This window comes from Rhododendron vialii, chromosome 10a (assembly GCF_030253575.1).
Source record: "Rhododendron vialii isolate Sample 1 chromosome 10a, ASM3025357v1".
In the NCBI taxonomy this organism is placed as follows: domain Eukaryota; kingdom Viridiplantae; phylum Streptophyta; class Magnoliopsida; order Ericales; family Ericaceae; genus Rhododendron; species Rhododendron vialii.
The window spans coordinates 39,408,065-39,425,245 of record NC_080566.1 but is presented as its reverse complement, the minus strand read 5'-3'; the positions used below and the strand labels follow the sequence as shown (position 1 = coordinate 39,425,245).

At 38.9% G+C, this 17,181-nt stretch overlaps 1 protein-coding gene across 1 annotated transcript; it reads right to left on the bottom strand.

The window, feature by feature from the left end:
- Positions 1-1,427: 1,427 nt before the first annotated feature.
- LOC131303540 (probable serine protease EDA2) lies at positions 1,428-12,640 on the bottom strand. Its single transcript, XM_058330440.1, has 12 exons — positions 12,322-12,640; positions 10,007-10,132; positions 8,998-9,153; positions 7,761-7,943; positions 7,557-7,673; positions 6,733-6,786; positions 6,581-6,652; positions 5,896-6,101; positions 5,607-5,701; positions 2,730-2,804; positions 1,857-1,940; positions 1,428-1,747 (listed from the first exon to the last, which is right to left on the bottom strand). Exons 1-12 carry the CDS (start codon positions 12,490-12,492, stop codon positions 1,632-1,634), a joined length of 1,455 nt encoding a protein of 484 aa, XP_058186423.1. The 5' UTR covers positions 12,493-12,640; the 3' UTR covers positions 1,428-1,631.
- Positions 12,641-17,181: the final 4,541 nt, after the last annotated feature.

The window sequence follows — 17,181 nt, the reverse complement described above, 5'->3', positions numbered from 1 at the left end:
GGCAATAGATGTACATATTGATATATGTGTAAGTATCGAAGTTCTAAAATCAAGAGCAAGGTAAGAATAAAATCAAGTCAAAGCGGATAAGACACTAAAGATTAAAGGGGAGTATAGAGGGAATGCTGTGCCAGCAGACCCTAAAAGTAACATAAAAACAAGAAATGAGAAAGTAACTTTGTTCTTTGTTGACTACCAATCCCAGAGCCAAGAAGAAGAATTTAAATTATTTTGTCCATTCGATAACTTTGGACATTTGAAACAACTCGCGGAGTAAATGTTATAGCAATAAAGAGAACCACCAAATTTTTTTCATCAGGAGAAGACTCACGTTTGTTCCCTATTTTTCATTGGTGACATTGTTACCAAATCTTGACTTGGATAGAGAGTTGTGGTCGGAATGCAGAATCTGCTTCTATATTTTTGGAGCGGGGATCTGAGAAATGATGGCTTGGTTTTAAGTAGAACAAGATTTTTGCGTTGCTACCAGGTTTGGGGTTCGACAGAATAGATACAGTTCATGTATGGATGTCTAATGCTCCTTTGTCATTATTCATTTAACCTCATTTTTTGATTCAGGTAGGCAATGGTTCAGCCAAATGAATGACTCTCTCTCTCTCTCTCTCTCTCTCTCTCTCTCTCGATCGACATGCTTACCTAGATAAATATGGATATTAGCAGTTGCAGCTGATTTGGCTAGGAGAAACTTGCAAGTGTGGATTGTACATCCTTCCCTCCTTTTCCCCTGTTCTGTTGAAAAGAAATACAAATAGAATTTTGACATCTTTTGGGGCTACGGATCCTTCCCTCCTTTTCCCCTGTTCTGTTGAAAAGAAATACAAATAGAATTTCGACATCTTTTGGGGCTACGGCTCCTTTTTACGGACCAAAATACAACAGTGAGGAGCCATGCATGGAAGCTTTCTTCCAGTTTACTGACGGTTTTTTTTTTAGAGTTTTGTTTGTTAAAAATCCTGCTAATGAGAGAAATTATTTCTCTCCCTTGTTCGTAAGAAGAACATTGTCTTGTGTTAACCGTAGTCGCACTTGACACCCTCCTCAAAATGGTTCTCTCGAGAATTTGTTTCTGCTTTTCACCACTCTCTTTTTGCAACTATATAGTGCATGGACTTAGGACATGCATAGTGACACACTGAACCTTTTCAAGCTTGGTTTTTGGAAACTGCATTGACTTCCACTATATATGTACTGGTACAATCTTCGAGGACACAGTGTAAAGAGGAGAGGTAAAAAGGGTGGAGTAAAAGCACAATCTAATTACTATTGCTTTTTCATCATTAGCAAACGGTGCCGTTTTCTCCACTCCTTATAGTAATGTGGAATTGGAAAGGCAACTGTTCACTAACTCATTTTTTTCCAGTATTCCATAAGTGTGCAGCAAAATGGAAGAATAAGGACACAACATCTAAATCCGAAGTAATATTATACAAAACCGTGGCAATACATATGATGTTTTCCGTGTTGTTCAAATAAGTAATGTACATACATAAAAGCCACTCATACATGGCATATCTTCAACGGATGAGCCGTTACACGTTCGGAATGTAATCGCATTACACTAAGATCAGATAATGATTACTGTTATATACGTTCCCCAGCCACAACTCTTATCACATAGAACTCCTACCTAAGGATTGGCACTGAGACAACCACAAGTCTATTTGTTCAATTAATTGTTGCCTTACTTTGTGAACAGCATCAGGGGAGCTGCAATTCTTGGCATCACCTGAAAGGAAAATAAAAAATTCATTTACTTAAACATCAACAACTCCATGGATGGTTTGACGGTATGCTATGCAGCAGCATAAAATTTGGCACAAACCAGGCATCATTACCTTCAGGAACTAAAGGAGCTTGAGGACATCCGCGGAGATCAGTTCCATGGCCACAGTTATGACAAGTAACGGTATAGGAAGGCACTGTCAGATTGCCAAGAAAGGTTCAGAAGTGTGAAACCATGACTCCAAAAATAAATCAAACAGGAAGTCGTAATCCCAATTACTATTCTGATAAAGAACAAGAATACGCAGGTGCCACTGAGTCATTGATGCATGATTCCGTTCATTATACCACCAAAGGATTCTTAAGTGGGCAGAAATATAATCTAACATACCACGCATCATCAAAACACAAAGGAAAGAAGGAAAAATACGCTTGAGGTTAGAGCAATCACAACTAGAAAAATCTAGGCAATGATGTAGAAAGGGCTGGTCGTGTTGAAATTCCAGTCAAAATCAATACACAGGCGGGCAACATCTATTGCCTAGGGTGGGATTAAGGCACAGTCAATTCCCAACAGGAAGTCATAATCCCAATTACTATTCTGATAAAGAACATGAATACGCAGGTGTCACTGAGTCATTGATGCATGATTCCGTTCATTGTACCACCAAAGGATTCTTAAGTGGGCAGAAATATAATCTAACATACCACACATTATCAAAACACAAAGGAAAGAAGGAAAAATATGCTTGAGGTTCGAGCGATCACAACTAGAAAAATCAGGCGATGATGTACAAAGAGCTGGTCATCAACTGGAAAGTGGAAATTCCAGTCAAAATCAATACACAGGCGGCAACATCTATTGCCTAGGGTGGGATTGAGGCACAATCAATTCCCGAGCCGCTCTTCACCACCAAATATCAAAAAATTAATGTTCTTCCCTAATACAATACGTATTAAAAATTCAAATCACAAGATGGACTCACTGTCTGTGGATGAAGTCTGTTTGGAAGCATGTCGCCAGGGATCCTGTGAGCCATTTGTGAAAACTATTTTTGAACCTGGCAATTCACAATTTTAATCAGAAGACATTAGTTGTGGTTAAATATGTTTGATATTTCCATATAGTGCTAATATGCATTAACATAAATGCATTTTAACCAACATACGTCCATCCTAACTCTCAAACTACTTGGACACCCAAAATAGTCTTTCAGATACTTTTGTGAGGATGAAGCTATAACGCAGGGAGATGGGATACAACAAAACTGTAAAATGAATTTACTGCTAGGATGCAGACAAGCCATAGACTTGCAGTTTAACGAAAGGAGGTCGTCACCTCCATATCCTTGCAGGTTGAAGCATCTCTTTCCACATCACACTTTCTCCGAATCACTTATAAAGCCACAACATGAAGGTACAATTACCACTGCATCTTACTCAATCTAAAACAAAACCCATCCACCGTCCCAGCTATCACCGATCTCAGAATCAGAACCCACCCTTATCACCATTTCACAGAAGAAACACCAAATTCCAAAAAACCATCCCCATATTCGGAAGACTCCAATTCTCCAACTGTTAAAGATGATATCCTTCAAGCTGCCCAACAGCAACACTTTTGGCCTAAAATGACTCACTGAATTTCTTACACCCCGTTCAATCGCATACCAAAAAACAAGAGACATCTCTGGACACCTCTCCCACCTTCCATCACCAATACACCGCCCTTCTCTTCTCCACCACCATCCACCATATCGAAGGTCTTCAACCTTGCTTGAACAATCTTTACTTCGTCCACCCGTGTAGGCAAATTTATACGTGATTGTACTCAATTACTGTAAAGGTGATTATATGCTTTAACAAGCCTCCATTTGTTTGTCACGACATTTTCCCTTTTGTATGTTCACTAAACTTGGGACATCTTCATTCACAACTACTTATCCTTGATTAATGGCCCTCTTCACTTTCAACCAACCAAGAACCTATGTTGCTAAACTCTTAGCACACACAAAAATATTACTAGTTGTTTGCATATCCCACTAATGTCTTCTTCTGATCCCCTGTAGCACCGTTTAACGTAATAACTTTCAACAATTTTAAACGGGTCCCTTCATTGCTTCAAACTCTGCAACCGAGCTTTTAATCTCTTTTTCTCTCCTACAGTTGTCTTTTAACATGCACACCTAAAATGGTAGTTAACAATTCTTTACCTAATAAAAAAACTATTTGACTCATAAATCAACCACATATCCACATCCCAATGATAAATGTTTTCATCTTCAGATCTTCTTGGAAAATATTTTTGTGATCATAACGTTGGACACAACTATAAACCCATAATTGCATCCTGTGTCATTCCAGGTACAAAATCAATGTCCAACACACGTCGTCTCATAGCCTTATGCTCTTTCTTCTTCCCCAATAGCACTACCATCAAAATTCCAGCCCGACTCTTGAGAACACTTTTTCTTATAGATGCATTCATTGCATCAATCCTTCCATGGTGGGGACACCAGGGCTTAGGCCCAATTCTCGCGAGTCTACCAGCGTTGGCATTGGCAGACAAACCCAATCGGTGTCCTTATCGTTGGATGATGACATCTATGGGCCCAGAGATCTCATGAGATTTATTTACTTAGTATTTATCTAGATTTTTGCTAAAGAGTTTGTCTTGCTTTATCAGAATTGTTAGCTTATCTTTATCTTAGTTGGTTATAATCACTTTGTTGGAGCCTACTTTTTAGGACTCTCATCTTTTATTAGGAATATTGATTGAATGAATAAATATGTCATTGAGTTGGCACAGAGATTCTAATTCAACCATAAGTACAGAGACACCTAAGGTTAGTTCTCGATTCTAGATCACTCTATTTAGTCCTAGACTGTCTTCAAACTGTTCATGTAATCCTTCCCGAGGTCCATAAATACAAAACAAACTCCCTCTGTCCCTTTTTAATTTTCCACCATTACATTTTGGGTTGTCCCAAAATAAATGTCCTTTCCAACAGTGAATGAGCAAACCTACATACAATTTCCAATTACCCCTTCTTCTCAGAATTGAAGTACTCCACAAAGATTCCAAAGAATCACATTAAATGCTCAAAGGTATTTTTGAAAAGTTAACCTTTCTAACGTGCAATGATGTTATACCCTTAATAGTTAGCTTTTCAATGGAAACTTAAAAAAAATGGACGGATGTAGTAGTAACTATAGTTTTCCTATTGTGATTGTGCAATCTCATTTTCAACTCTCTTTAAAAGAATTTTCTTTAGTGCATTATATCTATGGTATTACAATGTTCATTTTTACCAATATTATTGTCTTCCCACAAGTGCTTCTACATCTCAAGGTGCTAATTTAAGTGTACCATCACAAATCAGCTTTCTTTGTGCTCATACATAGTATAACTGTGACCCATTTCTCACCCCACCCAAGCATTGCAACAGAGGTCGTTACCAACTTTTCCCTTATCTGATGGTAGATTCAGCAAACCACTCAAGGGAAACCCCAAAACAAGTACTTCATGACAAGAGGAAGCATGCAGTGGCAAAGTCCACAAAATGATATGCAAGACTTCGAGTATTATGTTGTACTTAAAACGACTGTTCCAATTTGATCACCAAACATACCGGTAAGAATTTAGATAAACAAATGGTGATAGTGACTAGCATTCTCGCCGTAGATAAAGCAAACCCTTGAAACCATTTTCATAAGAACAAAGAAAAAGATAATGAAAGACAAGAGTCACAAGACAACTTGACTAGGTCAAGGAGATATGAAGTCTATTTTGGCTGGTTGCCAACCTAAAACCAAGACATATACAGAGATTACAAACTACTCATCAGGATAGACGTTTAAACCTGCAATTCTTTTGCCACCATAGTATATATTTGTTCCATCGACATCAGGATAAATGCCTTCTCCAAAGACATTTTTGCAAAGGTCCAAATGGTATCTGCCACATACAAATCAACTGATTTATGTAAGAACATACATGGAACCCACTAGGCAGTACCAAATAATAGGGAGTAGGGACAAGTGGTTCAACCTAGACATTTTAATGATCTACAGAAGTGAATATGAGTGAAAGAGCAGAAAGCAGAAGCAAGATAAGGAAACAGAGATCAATTTAGAGCAAATAAAACATGCCTTGTGTCAACTTTTGAAGAACGAACACTATCATTTGAGGGTGCCACCTGGAAATAAGCAACTTCAGTACATACTTGAAACCACCACAACCGGTCAGAACTGTCGCCATTGAGAACAGTGTTTTTCAGATGTTGTTGATTATATGTTTGAACGCTAACACCAAAGCTCCCAAGGTAATAGTCTTTTACGTAGGTGGCATATGCATCCTGAAAAATATTATGAGACAAAGTTAAACGAGGTATATCATATGGAAAGAAGGAAATGACAAGACATCTTGCTTGTTTCATCGATGACGCAATAACCAAGAAAATTGTACACTATATTACACGGACTTAAAGAAAGGGTGTCAGGTGTGGTGTCTCCCAGTTTAATCTAATTCTCATTTCACTCATCGAGGCACGGCAAAACATTCACAACAATAATGAACACTCATCGTTTTTCAAGACCATTAAAATATTGATGTTCACCTAAGTCGGGGCAAAATCCCCCTCCCCAAGGGAAAATAACACCCAAATAACCCCACACAACATAACAAATAACATAAGAGCAACTCACCGCCCATTGTTATTCTTATAGATTAAATACCAGCTAGACCCCAGGAGGCACTTGAACTTTTATTACTTCGAACAAGGAGATTTCATAATATTTAAAGAGTGGATAAATGGATGGAAGAGCATCAGCATACCACCAAATCCTCGCCGGTATTCCTTGCCTGAACAAGAGGGGAGCACAGCGTATCTGGATTTCCATATTGAAACTGCAAATTGGTAAATGCAACAGTCACTTATTGAATTCATAGATAGTACCCGAGACAATGAGAATAACTGAAGCACCAACCGCAATAACGGCAGCATCCGCCAAAAAGTACAAGAAATCAGCATCAATCTTAAGCTGCAAATTCCCAAAAGGCCACATGCAAGTTAAAGAGGGTAAACAAATTACTTACATGAAAAAAAAGAAACCCAACTCATCCTTTACAACTTATGACCAAATTGTAGAACTGGGTCTAGACAGTTACATCAACAAGGCTTCCACGATGAGACCGGGTTGTGGCATTTGGAAGAAGTGTTTTATGGTGGTCACTGGAAAGGATATTGGCACATGCTACCAACTTGTCCACTTTTTTGGACATCATCAACAGTACAACTTCATGCTCAACCTCAACATAACAAGAATTGACAGGATGAAAAACTTACATAGATCTTCCCTATATTATAAACATGATCATAAGAGATGTTGCCAAACAGTATAGAGCTTATCACTCATCGATAATAACCGTATTGACTAACAAGGAAATAGAGAAGGTAAATAACGCTTGTAAAGCCATGGTGGCTGCTTTTGTAGCCCCTAAACTAACATTTTGGGTCCAACCTATATGAGTGGAGGGGCTATAACTCTATATCCAGCCACCAAGGCTGTTTAAATACCGCCAACCAACGACCACTCCGCTGTTGACATTTCCCAAATCTTAGAAGTATATCTATTGATTTTCTCAAACCATAACATGTCAATAGAAATTTCAAGATCTTTAGAACTTTAATAATGATTATCTACAAGGGCAGAAAATAGATGCCAAGCATAACTTTTTAGCCACAGAGTGTACTTCAACTAATGTTTCGTAGATGTATTATTGCATGTTGCACGTAAAATAAAATACACACCTCAGCTGCCCCAAACAAGGTCTTTAGTGCTTTGCCATTTGTTGAAAGCCTCTGTTCCACAAGTGAATTAACTTCTTGTAATGCAGCTTTACATTCTGGACCAGCTGACTCACCAATCTGCACTAGGAAGATCAAACTGAAAGCCCCGACTTACCAGTTCAAATCAATAAGCTCAAAGCCATAGACCTGGCGCCTAATAACTACCTGCTGGTCGAATTCAGTGAAGTTGTAAACAGCAAGGACAACAGCCGAACTCGCAAGACTTCCGCATGTCAAGTGAGGGAATTTCAAGCGGAACCATGCACTAAGAGCTCCTGGGTATGAAACACCAAATACGAACCACGGATTTTCACCATTGGATCTATTGAGCTTTGCATTTATGGAGTCCTGCAATGTGCAAATAATTTATAATAAGCTGAGGAAGATTCAGGATTATGACCACCAAATGATAAATTTATGCTCCAAAGTGAGAACGTCAGTATTGTCCCATTATTAATCTTCAAGTTATATATCGTAAACCTCCGATAAAAACTAGGTTCCTATTAATAACAAAAAAAAAAGGGTAAACCTTTTTCAAGTTATTTATGATTTATATGCATGAGTATGATGTGGTACATGCATATAGTCTTAATCACAAACATACACCAACATGCAGACCACAACCACAAAGTTGTCGTTGCATGAAGTTAGAACGAATCTGACTGCCTGGTATTGAAATACATACGGCTACGGCATATCTTAGAATATCACATATACAATGCAGAGAATGCATAACTCAAACTAGAGATTGCCTGCTATACCCTCGTATTCTATGGTATCAGACCGTAAGTGCATGATCAAAAGGGTGCATCCGACCTTCTTTTAGTCATTACAAGAACTAATTAGTCAACATGGAAAAGAATACTGCTGTCTACAGAGGGAAATGAAATAAAGAAGACAAAGAAAACTTCACGGCTAATTGACAGAATGCAGAGCTGCACATGAGCCAGGTGGGTTATTAATTTGGCTGAGCTTGAGAGCCAAAAACAAGCCCAATATGCATCTCAAGTTTGTTTATTCTATCCCGTTGAACTTCAGCTTGTGAACAGGCTCGGTTCATGCTCTACATTTAATAGACTGTAAACTTTTACCACCAGTATTCCTCGATCTCGTGGATATTAATTATTATGTATCGATTTATCTTCTCCCGTTTAGTTTCAGAACAGCAAAGGTTAAGAAGTATGCAATCTCTTCCTTCGAGGAGATGCGACAAAACAATGTGCCAAAAAGTGCCTCCACATTCTGCTTGCTATTTGGAGACAACTGGAGCAACAGAGCTAGCCTCATTTTACCAAAGAGGCAAAGATATGCAAATTCCCAAAACAAAAAATCATGCCAGTCACATTTGGAGGAGCATAGGTGCTCGAGTTCTGAAATAAAAAGGGAAAATCTAGAAACTTGCCTGGTAATATTGGCGGAAGACAGCCAAATCAAAAAGAGCCTGCTTGGATGATAAATATTTAAGATTTTCGGTTGCCAAGGACTTAAAGGGGGAACTCTTCCCATAGTAACGATGCTCAAGAGAAACCACTGCCGCTCCAAACTTCTTCGCCAAAACCTGTTTGAAGTTACAATGTTCAAATTTATTCCTAGGCATTTAATATATCATTACAAAAATCCTTTGCGAATTTAGAAATGAAATCACACTGACTAAAAAACGCAAATAGGTCTAGGGGTGTGACAGGTCTCAGTCCAGGCAACCAGAAAACCTGTTGGCCAAGCCTTACCCCAAGGAAATAATGTCCACCACAACCCTGCCTCCAAAGTATTAATTACTTTCTTATTCTCTCAACCAAAATGTCCATATAGTTGAGTAATATTTACATAAAAGACTCATGGGAACTTAGTAATAAAGGATCATCAACTGCAGCTTAAATTTACCTACTTCTGATACAAAAATCAAAGTGTCATGAAACAAAGCCAAACATGGCTGGCTTTGCATGCAAGCTGATAAAACTAGCCAAAGCATCTTGCAATCAAGGCAAAAAGCCATAAGGCTGAGACGTGACTATCGACTTGCCACTTGTCATTCAGCAACTTACCAACAATAACATGCACCATTTGCCAATATAAAAACCAATACGATGCGCTATCTGTACTGGAATGATTCAAGTTTCCACGAAAAGCATTCAGCTACTTAAGCAATAATCCAGTATCTTAAAACGTGAAATTATTCCATGAAAAACTGAGACACTAAGCAAGAATCATTTTGGTGCTACATCGCAACTGTTCAAGGAGTAGGTGGAAAACACAATCGACAAACAAAATCGGAAACTAACAAAAATTTAATCACTGCTAACTATAGACTGATAGCTGTCAAGTAAATAACAAGCAAGTAAAGACTTATTTGGCTGGTAACCCCTTAAGATTTTCAGAGTACATCATTCTGCAGTAAACTAACTAGAACATACGCTGATATAGTCATTCGATATGCCGTTGCATGCAGATTCACCACATATTTTCAAAAAGATCGGTCCATCAGGAAGCAGAAAGTGGTCGAGGAATTCATAATATCGCTGTGCAAATTGACGGTGATCCTGCAAAAGCCAGTATAAATAAAGTACCCTTTTATCATTCATTTATGAATTCAAAGGAAATTCAGTTAAATAAACCATAATGCTCAAAATATCAAACATATACATGTCGTATTGCTTAGGAGGAGAAGGTATACATCTGATTCAAAAAAATAACTGTGAGTCTGCGACTATCTCAAGAGATTTTCCTCTTTCCTGGAATATATACCATTGCACTCATGACTCATGAGCAGTTCTCACCCTTTGTATGCAAAATGGAGAAGCAGATCTTTACTAAGAACACAAATCAACATCTACAGTAGAATGTTAACCTGCTGCGACAGCAGGAGGGGACAAGTACAACAAGGTATGCCCTGGGCTGTCCACCAACCTCGTATGACGTGACCGCATGCAATCAATTCTTCCATTTTAATATCCAGGAAAATCCATCACTTCTCAAACAATTTATGCGATAAGCCTCATTACACGGAGTCTTAGCCATAACAAACATGAGTTGACCTTCACTACTAGAGTGGCATAATGGCTTTCCTGACCAGTTGTCCTTGTTCAGTCCCCATTGTCAACATCTGGAAACCATTTTTAGCCAATGATACCAAATTGTCCCCTTGATAGAAAACTCCAATGGTACCTTTAGAGGCCTTCCATTTTAGTCTTGCTCTTGCATGTTGGAAGAAAAAATTTATTCACGTGCTAAATGGATTTTTCAGAAAACAAGCACTATGTTCCTGTCTAAGTGATTACATAGTTGTGGAATCAATGGGCCAAGACTAAAAATTTTAGCAGAATTAATTTAAATTAAGAAACAAGCAGGTAGATATACTAAACTGCATCTGCTTGTACTCTACCAAACCGAAACGAAGTTATTTATGCAGCTTGTCTAAAAGACAAACCGCACATACTATTAATTTAGCGCGTCCGATGGCCATCAAAAGTTTGATAACCCTCTTTGTTTAAAAGCTTATGAAAATGCTACCTCCGTCCCAAAAAAATGTCCAGTAAGAAAAAACAAACTTAAAAAAGAATGTATTTTTATCAAAACAAATTCGAATTTTTGCAGCAAGTTCCTAGATGCCAATGAGTTCTTTCAAGTTATAAAAGAAATTTGAGATTTTTCTGGGACAAATATGAAGGTTATTAAGTCCTCTGTTTGCATAGCGAATAACCTTTTTAGGACAGAGGGAGCAGCTTACAAATAAACAAACTTGGCAGAAAATGTAACTGTTCCAAACAAGGTAGCTCAGTATTGCAATTTTCACGAATAATCCAATATATGAGTAATCAACATAACAAATCAACTGGGACTAGCTAGCTAGCTCAGTTGGCTAGCACTCTTGCATCTCACTAGGAGGTCAAGAGTTTGAGTCTTGCCAAGTGGGTGTGGGTGTTCTTCCCTTTGTATTGTTGGGATTATTTCTCCCCCTGATGGTGCTTGTAATGGGGTTGGGCTTATCCCTCTGATGGGCTTATTTATCTTGTTGGCTGAGGCATGGTCTCGTAGGCTCTCACACAATTGATGTATAGATGCAATGTCCCGTGATTTGTACTTTGCAATTCGTACATGACATTACATCTCCTATCGATGGGAAAAAAATACAAAATCAATGTAACATCTACAATAGAAGGATAGAAAGAGATAGGTTTTGGAAACAAGAGTAATCGCATTTGGCTGTAAAAATGTATCAGATGGACTTTGCATAAACCACCGAGCCAATGACGGCCAATTAAAGCCAAAGTTGGTCCTTTTCCAGTCAACTTACATAATCTAGGTCTAGGCACTTCCTTCTTTCCCCCTGATTCTACCGATACTTGTATTTTTTTTCTTCTTTATCCTTGTAAGCGTGTTCGATTGTTGGTGAAGCAAATACACAGGCGAATGAATTTTTTCAATACTAGTAAATTGCATACAAGGCCATCTCCCTCATGCCAAATTTGAAGGCAAGCTCACCTCATGCCAAAATTTGAAGTTGTTAAAGAAAGTGACCACTGGATGTTACAAAAGAATAATAGAATTTTGACATAAGGGTTATAAGGGTTGGAGAGGGAGGTTTTAATGTCAGATTGGAGATGTCAAAATACCACCACGTAAGTCTTCAAAAATTTTTGCATCTCCAATTTGAAGAGATGGGGGATATAATCATTTGAGAGAGAGAGAGAGAGAGAGAGAGAGAGAGAGAGAGAGAGAGAGAGAGTACATAGGGAGAGAAGTGATCAAGAGTCTGATTGAGCCAGAGTTCCTGAGTGGTCAAGTAATTGCTACCGTCGGTCAGGCGATTCAGGATCCGAGATGTCAAGGCGGCATCGGAGAGCGTTGTTATGGACATCAACAGCAACGAAGCTACGCAAGCCGCCAGCCCCAGCCTCATATCTCTCTCTCTCTCTCTCTCTCTCTCTCTCTCTCGGGGTTGTCTCTTTTCGCTGCACCAGCTTTTATGGTTCCTTTCTTCAACCGGAGGAGGAGGACTTTTCACGACAAAAAGTGTAGTTTGTTTTTTCTTTTCTTTTTTATTTTTGGGTGGAAAAAGGGCGTAGTTAATTACCCCTGTGACTTGGATTGAACTTCCACTAAAAAGGTGTTTTGGTTTAATACTAGTAAAACTCTTTTGAATTTTTCTTTTTATCTTTATTCTAACTCACTTTGAATGTGTTAGTTTAAGCAAATGTTTTGGGAATTATTGGTTGAATAAAAAAAATTCAAAAAAGAAGAAGAAGGATGTTGAGTGTATTCATTAGCAATCGAAGTTTAGAATTAGAGACTCATATGAATTGTAATTTTGGAATTAGATACTGACATACGTCGATCTTTTTTTTTTGTGTGTGGAGTTATGCGATAACAAAAGTTGCATACATTTTGATGTTTTCCTTTTGTAACCTCTTTGGCTCTGTTCAGTTGCCAGGAATGTTGTACATGAAAGTTATTCTCAGAAAAAGTCAAATAAAGTGAAGTAAAAGAAAAAGAAAATTATTTTCCTGTGAGTGTTCATTTGACAAAAGAATTTTGCAAGAATAATTAAGGTTTAGTTGTTCATTTGTCAGGAAAAAGAAACTTTCGGGAAAATTTTGTGAGTGTTCACTCGTTTTCCTTTTCCCGTGACCCAAAATCTTATGTTTTTTGCAGGATCACTTTTGCAGGAAAGTAATTCCTGCATGAAAACTTAAAAACATGTTTCCTACTACTTTCCTGCCAACTGAACACTACAAAAATCATGGGAAAGTTGATTTTCCCATCCTTTTCTGTACTTTCCTGGCAACTGAACGGAGCCTTTTTGTTCTTGTGGAAAATAAAACAAAATCAATGTAATTCCTGTTTGATGATTCCGGTTCGTTCACATTTGGCAGGGTCAATCATGGTGGCTTTGATGTGATAAGGTTTCCTAATTTCCAATTATGATGTTGACATTAGTATCTCATTCCCTTGGAAAGCTATAATGGTAACGAGAAGCCTCAATCAAAGCTTTCTTCGTATATATAGTTTAAGGTGGTGGTGACTGTGGATTTGTTCTGATACTGTACCATATTTCTCTGTTATTGATTCCTGCAAATAGATTTTGAGAATAACTGGGACCAACCAAGCCAAGTTACAGAGATACTACTATATTCAGATGGTCTACTCAAGATCCTTTTAGAGTAGTATAGTAGAAGTGAGTGAATAACCAAGTGTGGATTATACCAGTAGAAGTGAATGCTCCCTGGGAGAGGAATCTGCAGGAACGACGCTCTCTTAAATTCTCTTGTAACCAGGGACAGTAGTATAAAGCTATCACAGCAATTCTAGTTCCTGTGCACAAGAGAAGTGACCAGTTGACATGGCCTTGCTCTCGCACGGGAGTCTACGGTGTAAAATCTGATTATCAAATAGCCTATGATCTTGTGAAAAGGGGCTAGAAAGAGAAGCCATAATCATCTTCCAAACCTCCCAAGTTCTGTGTGGAAGGCTATTTGGAGATTGGAGACTTCCCAAAAAAATCAGAAATTTCTAGTGGAGATCGAGTATGTAGAAACAGACTTGCAACCAAGGAGAATCTTTTTTTTTCTCGAAATTGTGCTCAGAACCTTCTTTGTCCGATCTGTTCTAACTGTGTTGAAACGACTGAGCACCTGCTGATTGGTTGTGACTAGACTAGAGCTGTCTGGTTTGGATGATTTGCCATCTCTCCAGGTTATTCCTCCAACCAATGCTATGAAGTGGACGACAACTCAGTGTGAACACAGTCTCGCAAGTAGGCCATTGCTTTAATCGATAGAGTGGCAACCATTTGTTGGCATATTTGGAAGGCTAGAAATGATTTCATCTTCAACAACCATGCTTTGAATCCCCTCGCCACAGTGTCTAATATTATGTTTTCAAGAGTCGAATCTGGGGAGGCTTTTCCTCCGAATTCTCAAAGTCAGACATTGAATTCTTCAGAGCAAGGGGGGGAGCATCACTGGTCTACTCCAGAAAAGGGATTTGTTAAAGCCAACTGCGATGCTACTGTGAATACCAAGGAAGGAAAGGCCGTGGCGGCGTGGTGTTCAAGAGACCATTTGGGCAGAATTTTAGATGGGAATGTGAAGAATCTTTTTCGTTAATTCTGTATTGCTTGCTAGGGGAGCTAGAGGCAAATCAATTAGCTTGGGCCGTGGCAAAAGACAAAGGGCTTCCGAATATTTCTTTTGAATATGACTGCAAACAGGCAATTCACCTACAGTATTTCGGAGCTTGTTCCTCCGAGGGATGTTAGTGCCTTTTGGCTATGGATATCAGAAGTTTTTTTGATGCAAAGTGGAGCTACAAAGATGGGTCGGTTGTTCAGAAAACAAGTTGGCGGATGCACGTGAAAATGCTGCACGATGATAGGACCCAAAAGTGGCCACACGTGACAGACCTCAAACGCGGCTGCACGTGAGGGGGATGTTAAGGAAATGAATCCCACATTGCTTAGGGATGGAATGGGTGATCACTTAATAACATCTAGGACATCTCCACTCATTGCCAATTGGTTTTGAAATGGACATAAAGTTTCCACATGGTATCAAAGCGGGGCCCGTTCCACCCCACATTTTAAAAATTAACAATCCACACCCCACGATGGCAGACCAGCAAAAAGGCTGCACAATGATAGGACCCAAAAGTGGCCACACGTGACAGACCTCAAATGCGGCTGCACGTGAGGGGGATGTTAAGGAAATAGAATCCCACATTGCTTGGGAGTGGAATGGGTGATCACTTAATAACATCTAGGACCTCTCCACTCAATGCCAATTGATTTTGAGATGGACATAAAGTTTCCACACCATGGCTATCCTAAAGTGCCTTCCCGCTTGGTGTATTTTGTCTATTTTAGTTTCCGATGCTTCCGTTGCGTGCAGCCCCCTCTTGGGTGTTTTCCGTTGATAAAAAAAGAAAAAGAAAAAGAAAAGGTGTGCAGTATACTTCACCAATTAGTGACAGGCATTACATGAAACAAAAATAAAAACGCATACGGGTAAGATAGCAGGTGTTCACCCAGAATGCAATTAATCATAACATCATTCTTTTAACAATAGTATATTAGAAACAATAAAATCGTATTGTAGTATTATCACCTTCTCCAAAGATCATCTCCAGTAGTTCTACCTATCGAGCAAAAACATTTTCTCTCTCTTTATTTTGCCGGACCCAGCTCCTCCATGGTCGACCCTTTCATTGTTTGATTTAAGGACATACAATCTGAATGAGGAGTAGATGGCATCAAAACTCATGATAATGATGCCCATAAGATTTGTAATCAAAAGCACCTATGAAAAGTGAGGGAAAAAAAATTGAAGAAAGAATAGGACAAATAGAAGGCCCTGAACTAATCAAGTTGCGCTATACCTGGGGTCTCGGGTGCAAGCAAACGATGGGGCGAGTGCTAAGAGACAAACCAAGCACCAGATAAGAGCTTACCTGAATTAGGTTATTCAGTTATTCCACCCACCCTTATCCCACTCTCTTCTCTCACCTTCAAACAGGCCGTGAGATTAGGCAAGAGTAGAGTAGATTTCTTCCATACACACAAAAACAGTTAGACAGTACGAGCTATGTTCAATCATGCTCTTGCAAATCCTACCATATCCAATGGAAGGATTAAGCAGAGTTATAACCGTAAAAAAAAATTTGGAATGCATTTTTGAAATATAACATCATGTGTGCATGGAGCATGTCAGTAACCAAAGAACAGCACAGAAATATGATGGAACAGGTACCAATGAACCAAAAAATATATATATCAAGTTTTGATCAAGATAGTTTACTATTTAGATTGGGAGTGATCAAGGAACCACAACCCTGAACATATGGTAAAACATCCAAACTGCGTAACAAACTCAACATAGTCAGATCAGATGCCAGCAGGACAAACGGGAGTGAACTAGAGATACCATAGTTTCACTTCTCCATTTTGCTTTATAGGAAAAGTCGAGATCTCCATAGATAATCACAAGGGAAAGTCTACAGGAGAGGTAGTAAGAACTTAACATAAAAGTTAAAGTTAGCCTCGGACAAAAGGACTATGTGCAGTGTGTGCAATAACTGCTCCCTCACACCGAAGGCTACCATCACAAGTCTGTCTGACTAAAATTGCGCACGGAACATAAGAAGCCACGACTCGCTTAGCTATGAACATAACAGCTGGCTGCAGCACATTACGAGAAACCTACCGAATCCTGAGAAAAAAAAAAAACCATGAAAAATCTCCTGTGAAGATTTCCCTACGAAACTTAATCAGCAAAGTGAGCTTTAGACCTCCTTCCTATCTGCAATACAACATTAAGACGGTCAGGATAGATATAAGCAACATAATAAAGGTATCCATTTAAAAGCCAGTACACAACACAAAACTTCAGTTTGGATAGAACTGTTGCTACAGCCTGCGAGGGATCCATAGGACAACAGGCAACCAAACCCACCCAGCTCCAATTTACTTGCTTCCCAAGCCCCATCCACAAAAGAAACAACTGCATTACAGTAGTCATTACTGGGGGTCGGGGTTTCTTTTGAATAACATATTGTTCATTGGTCTAATTGGATCGGGCAGGTGGTAAACGGTGAG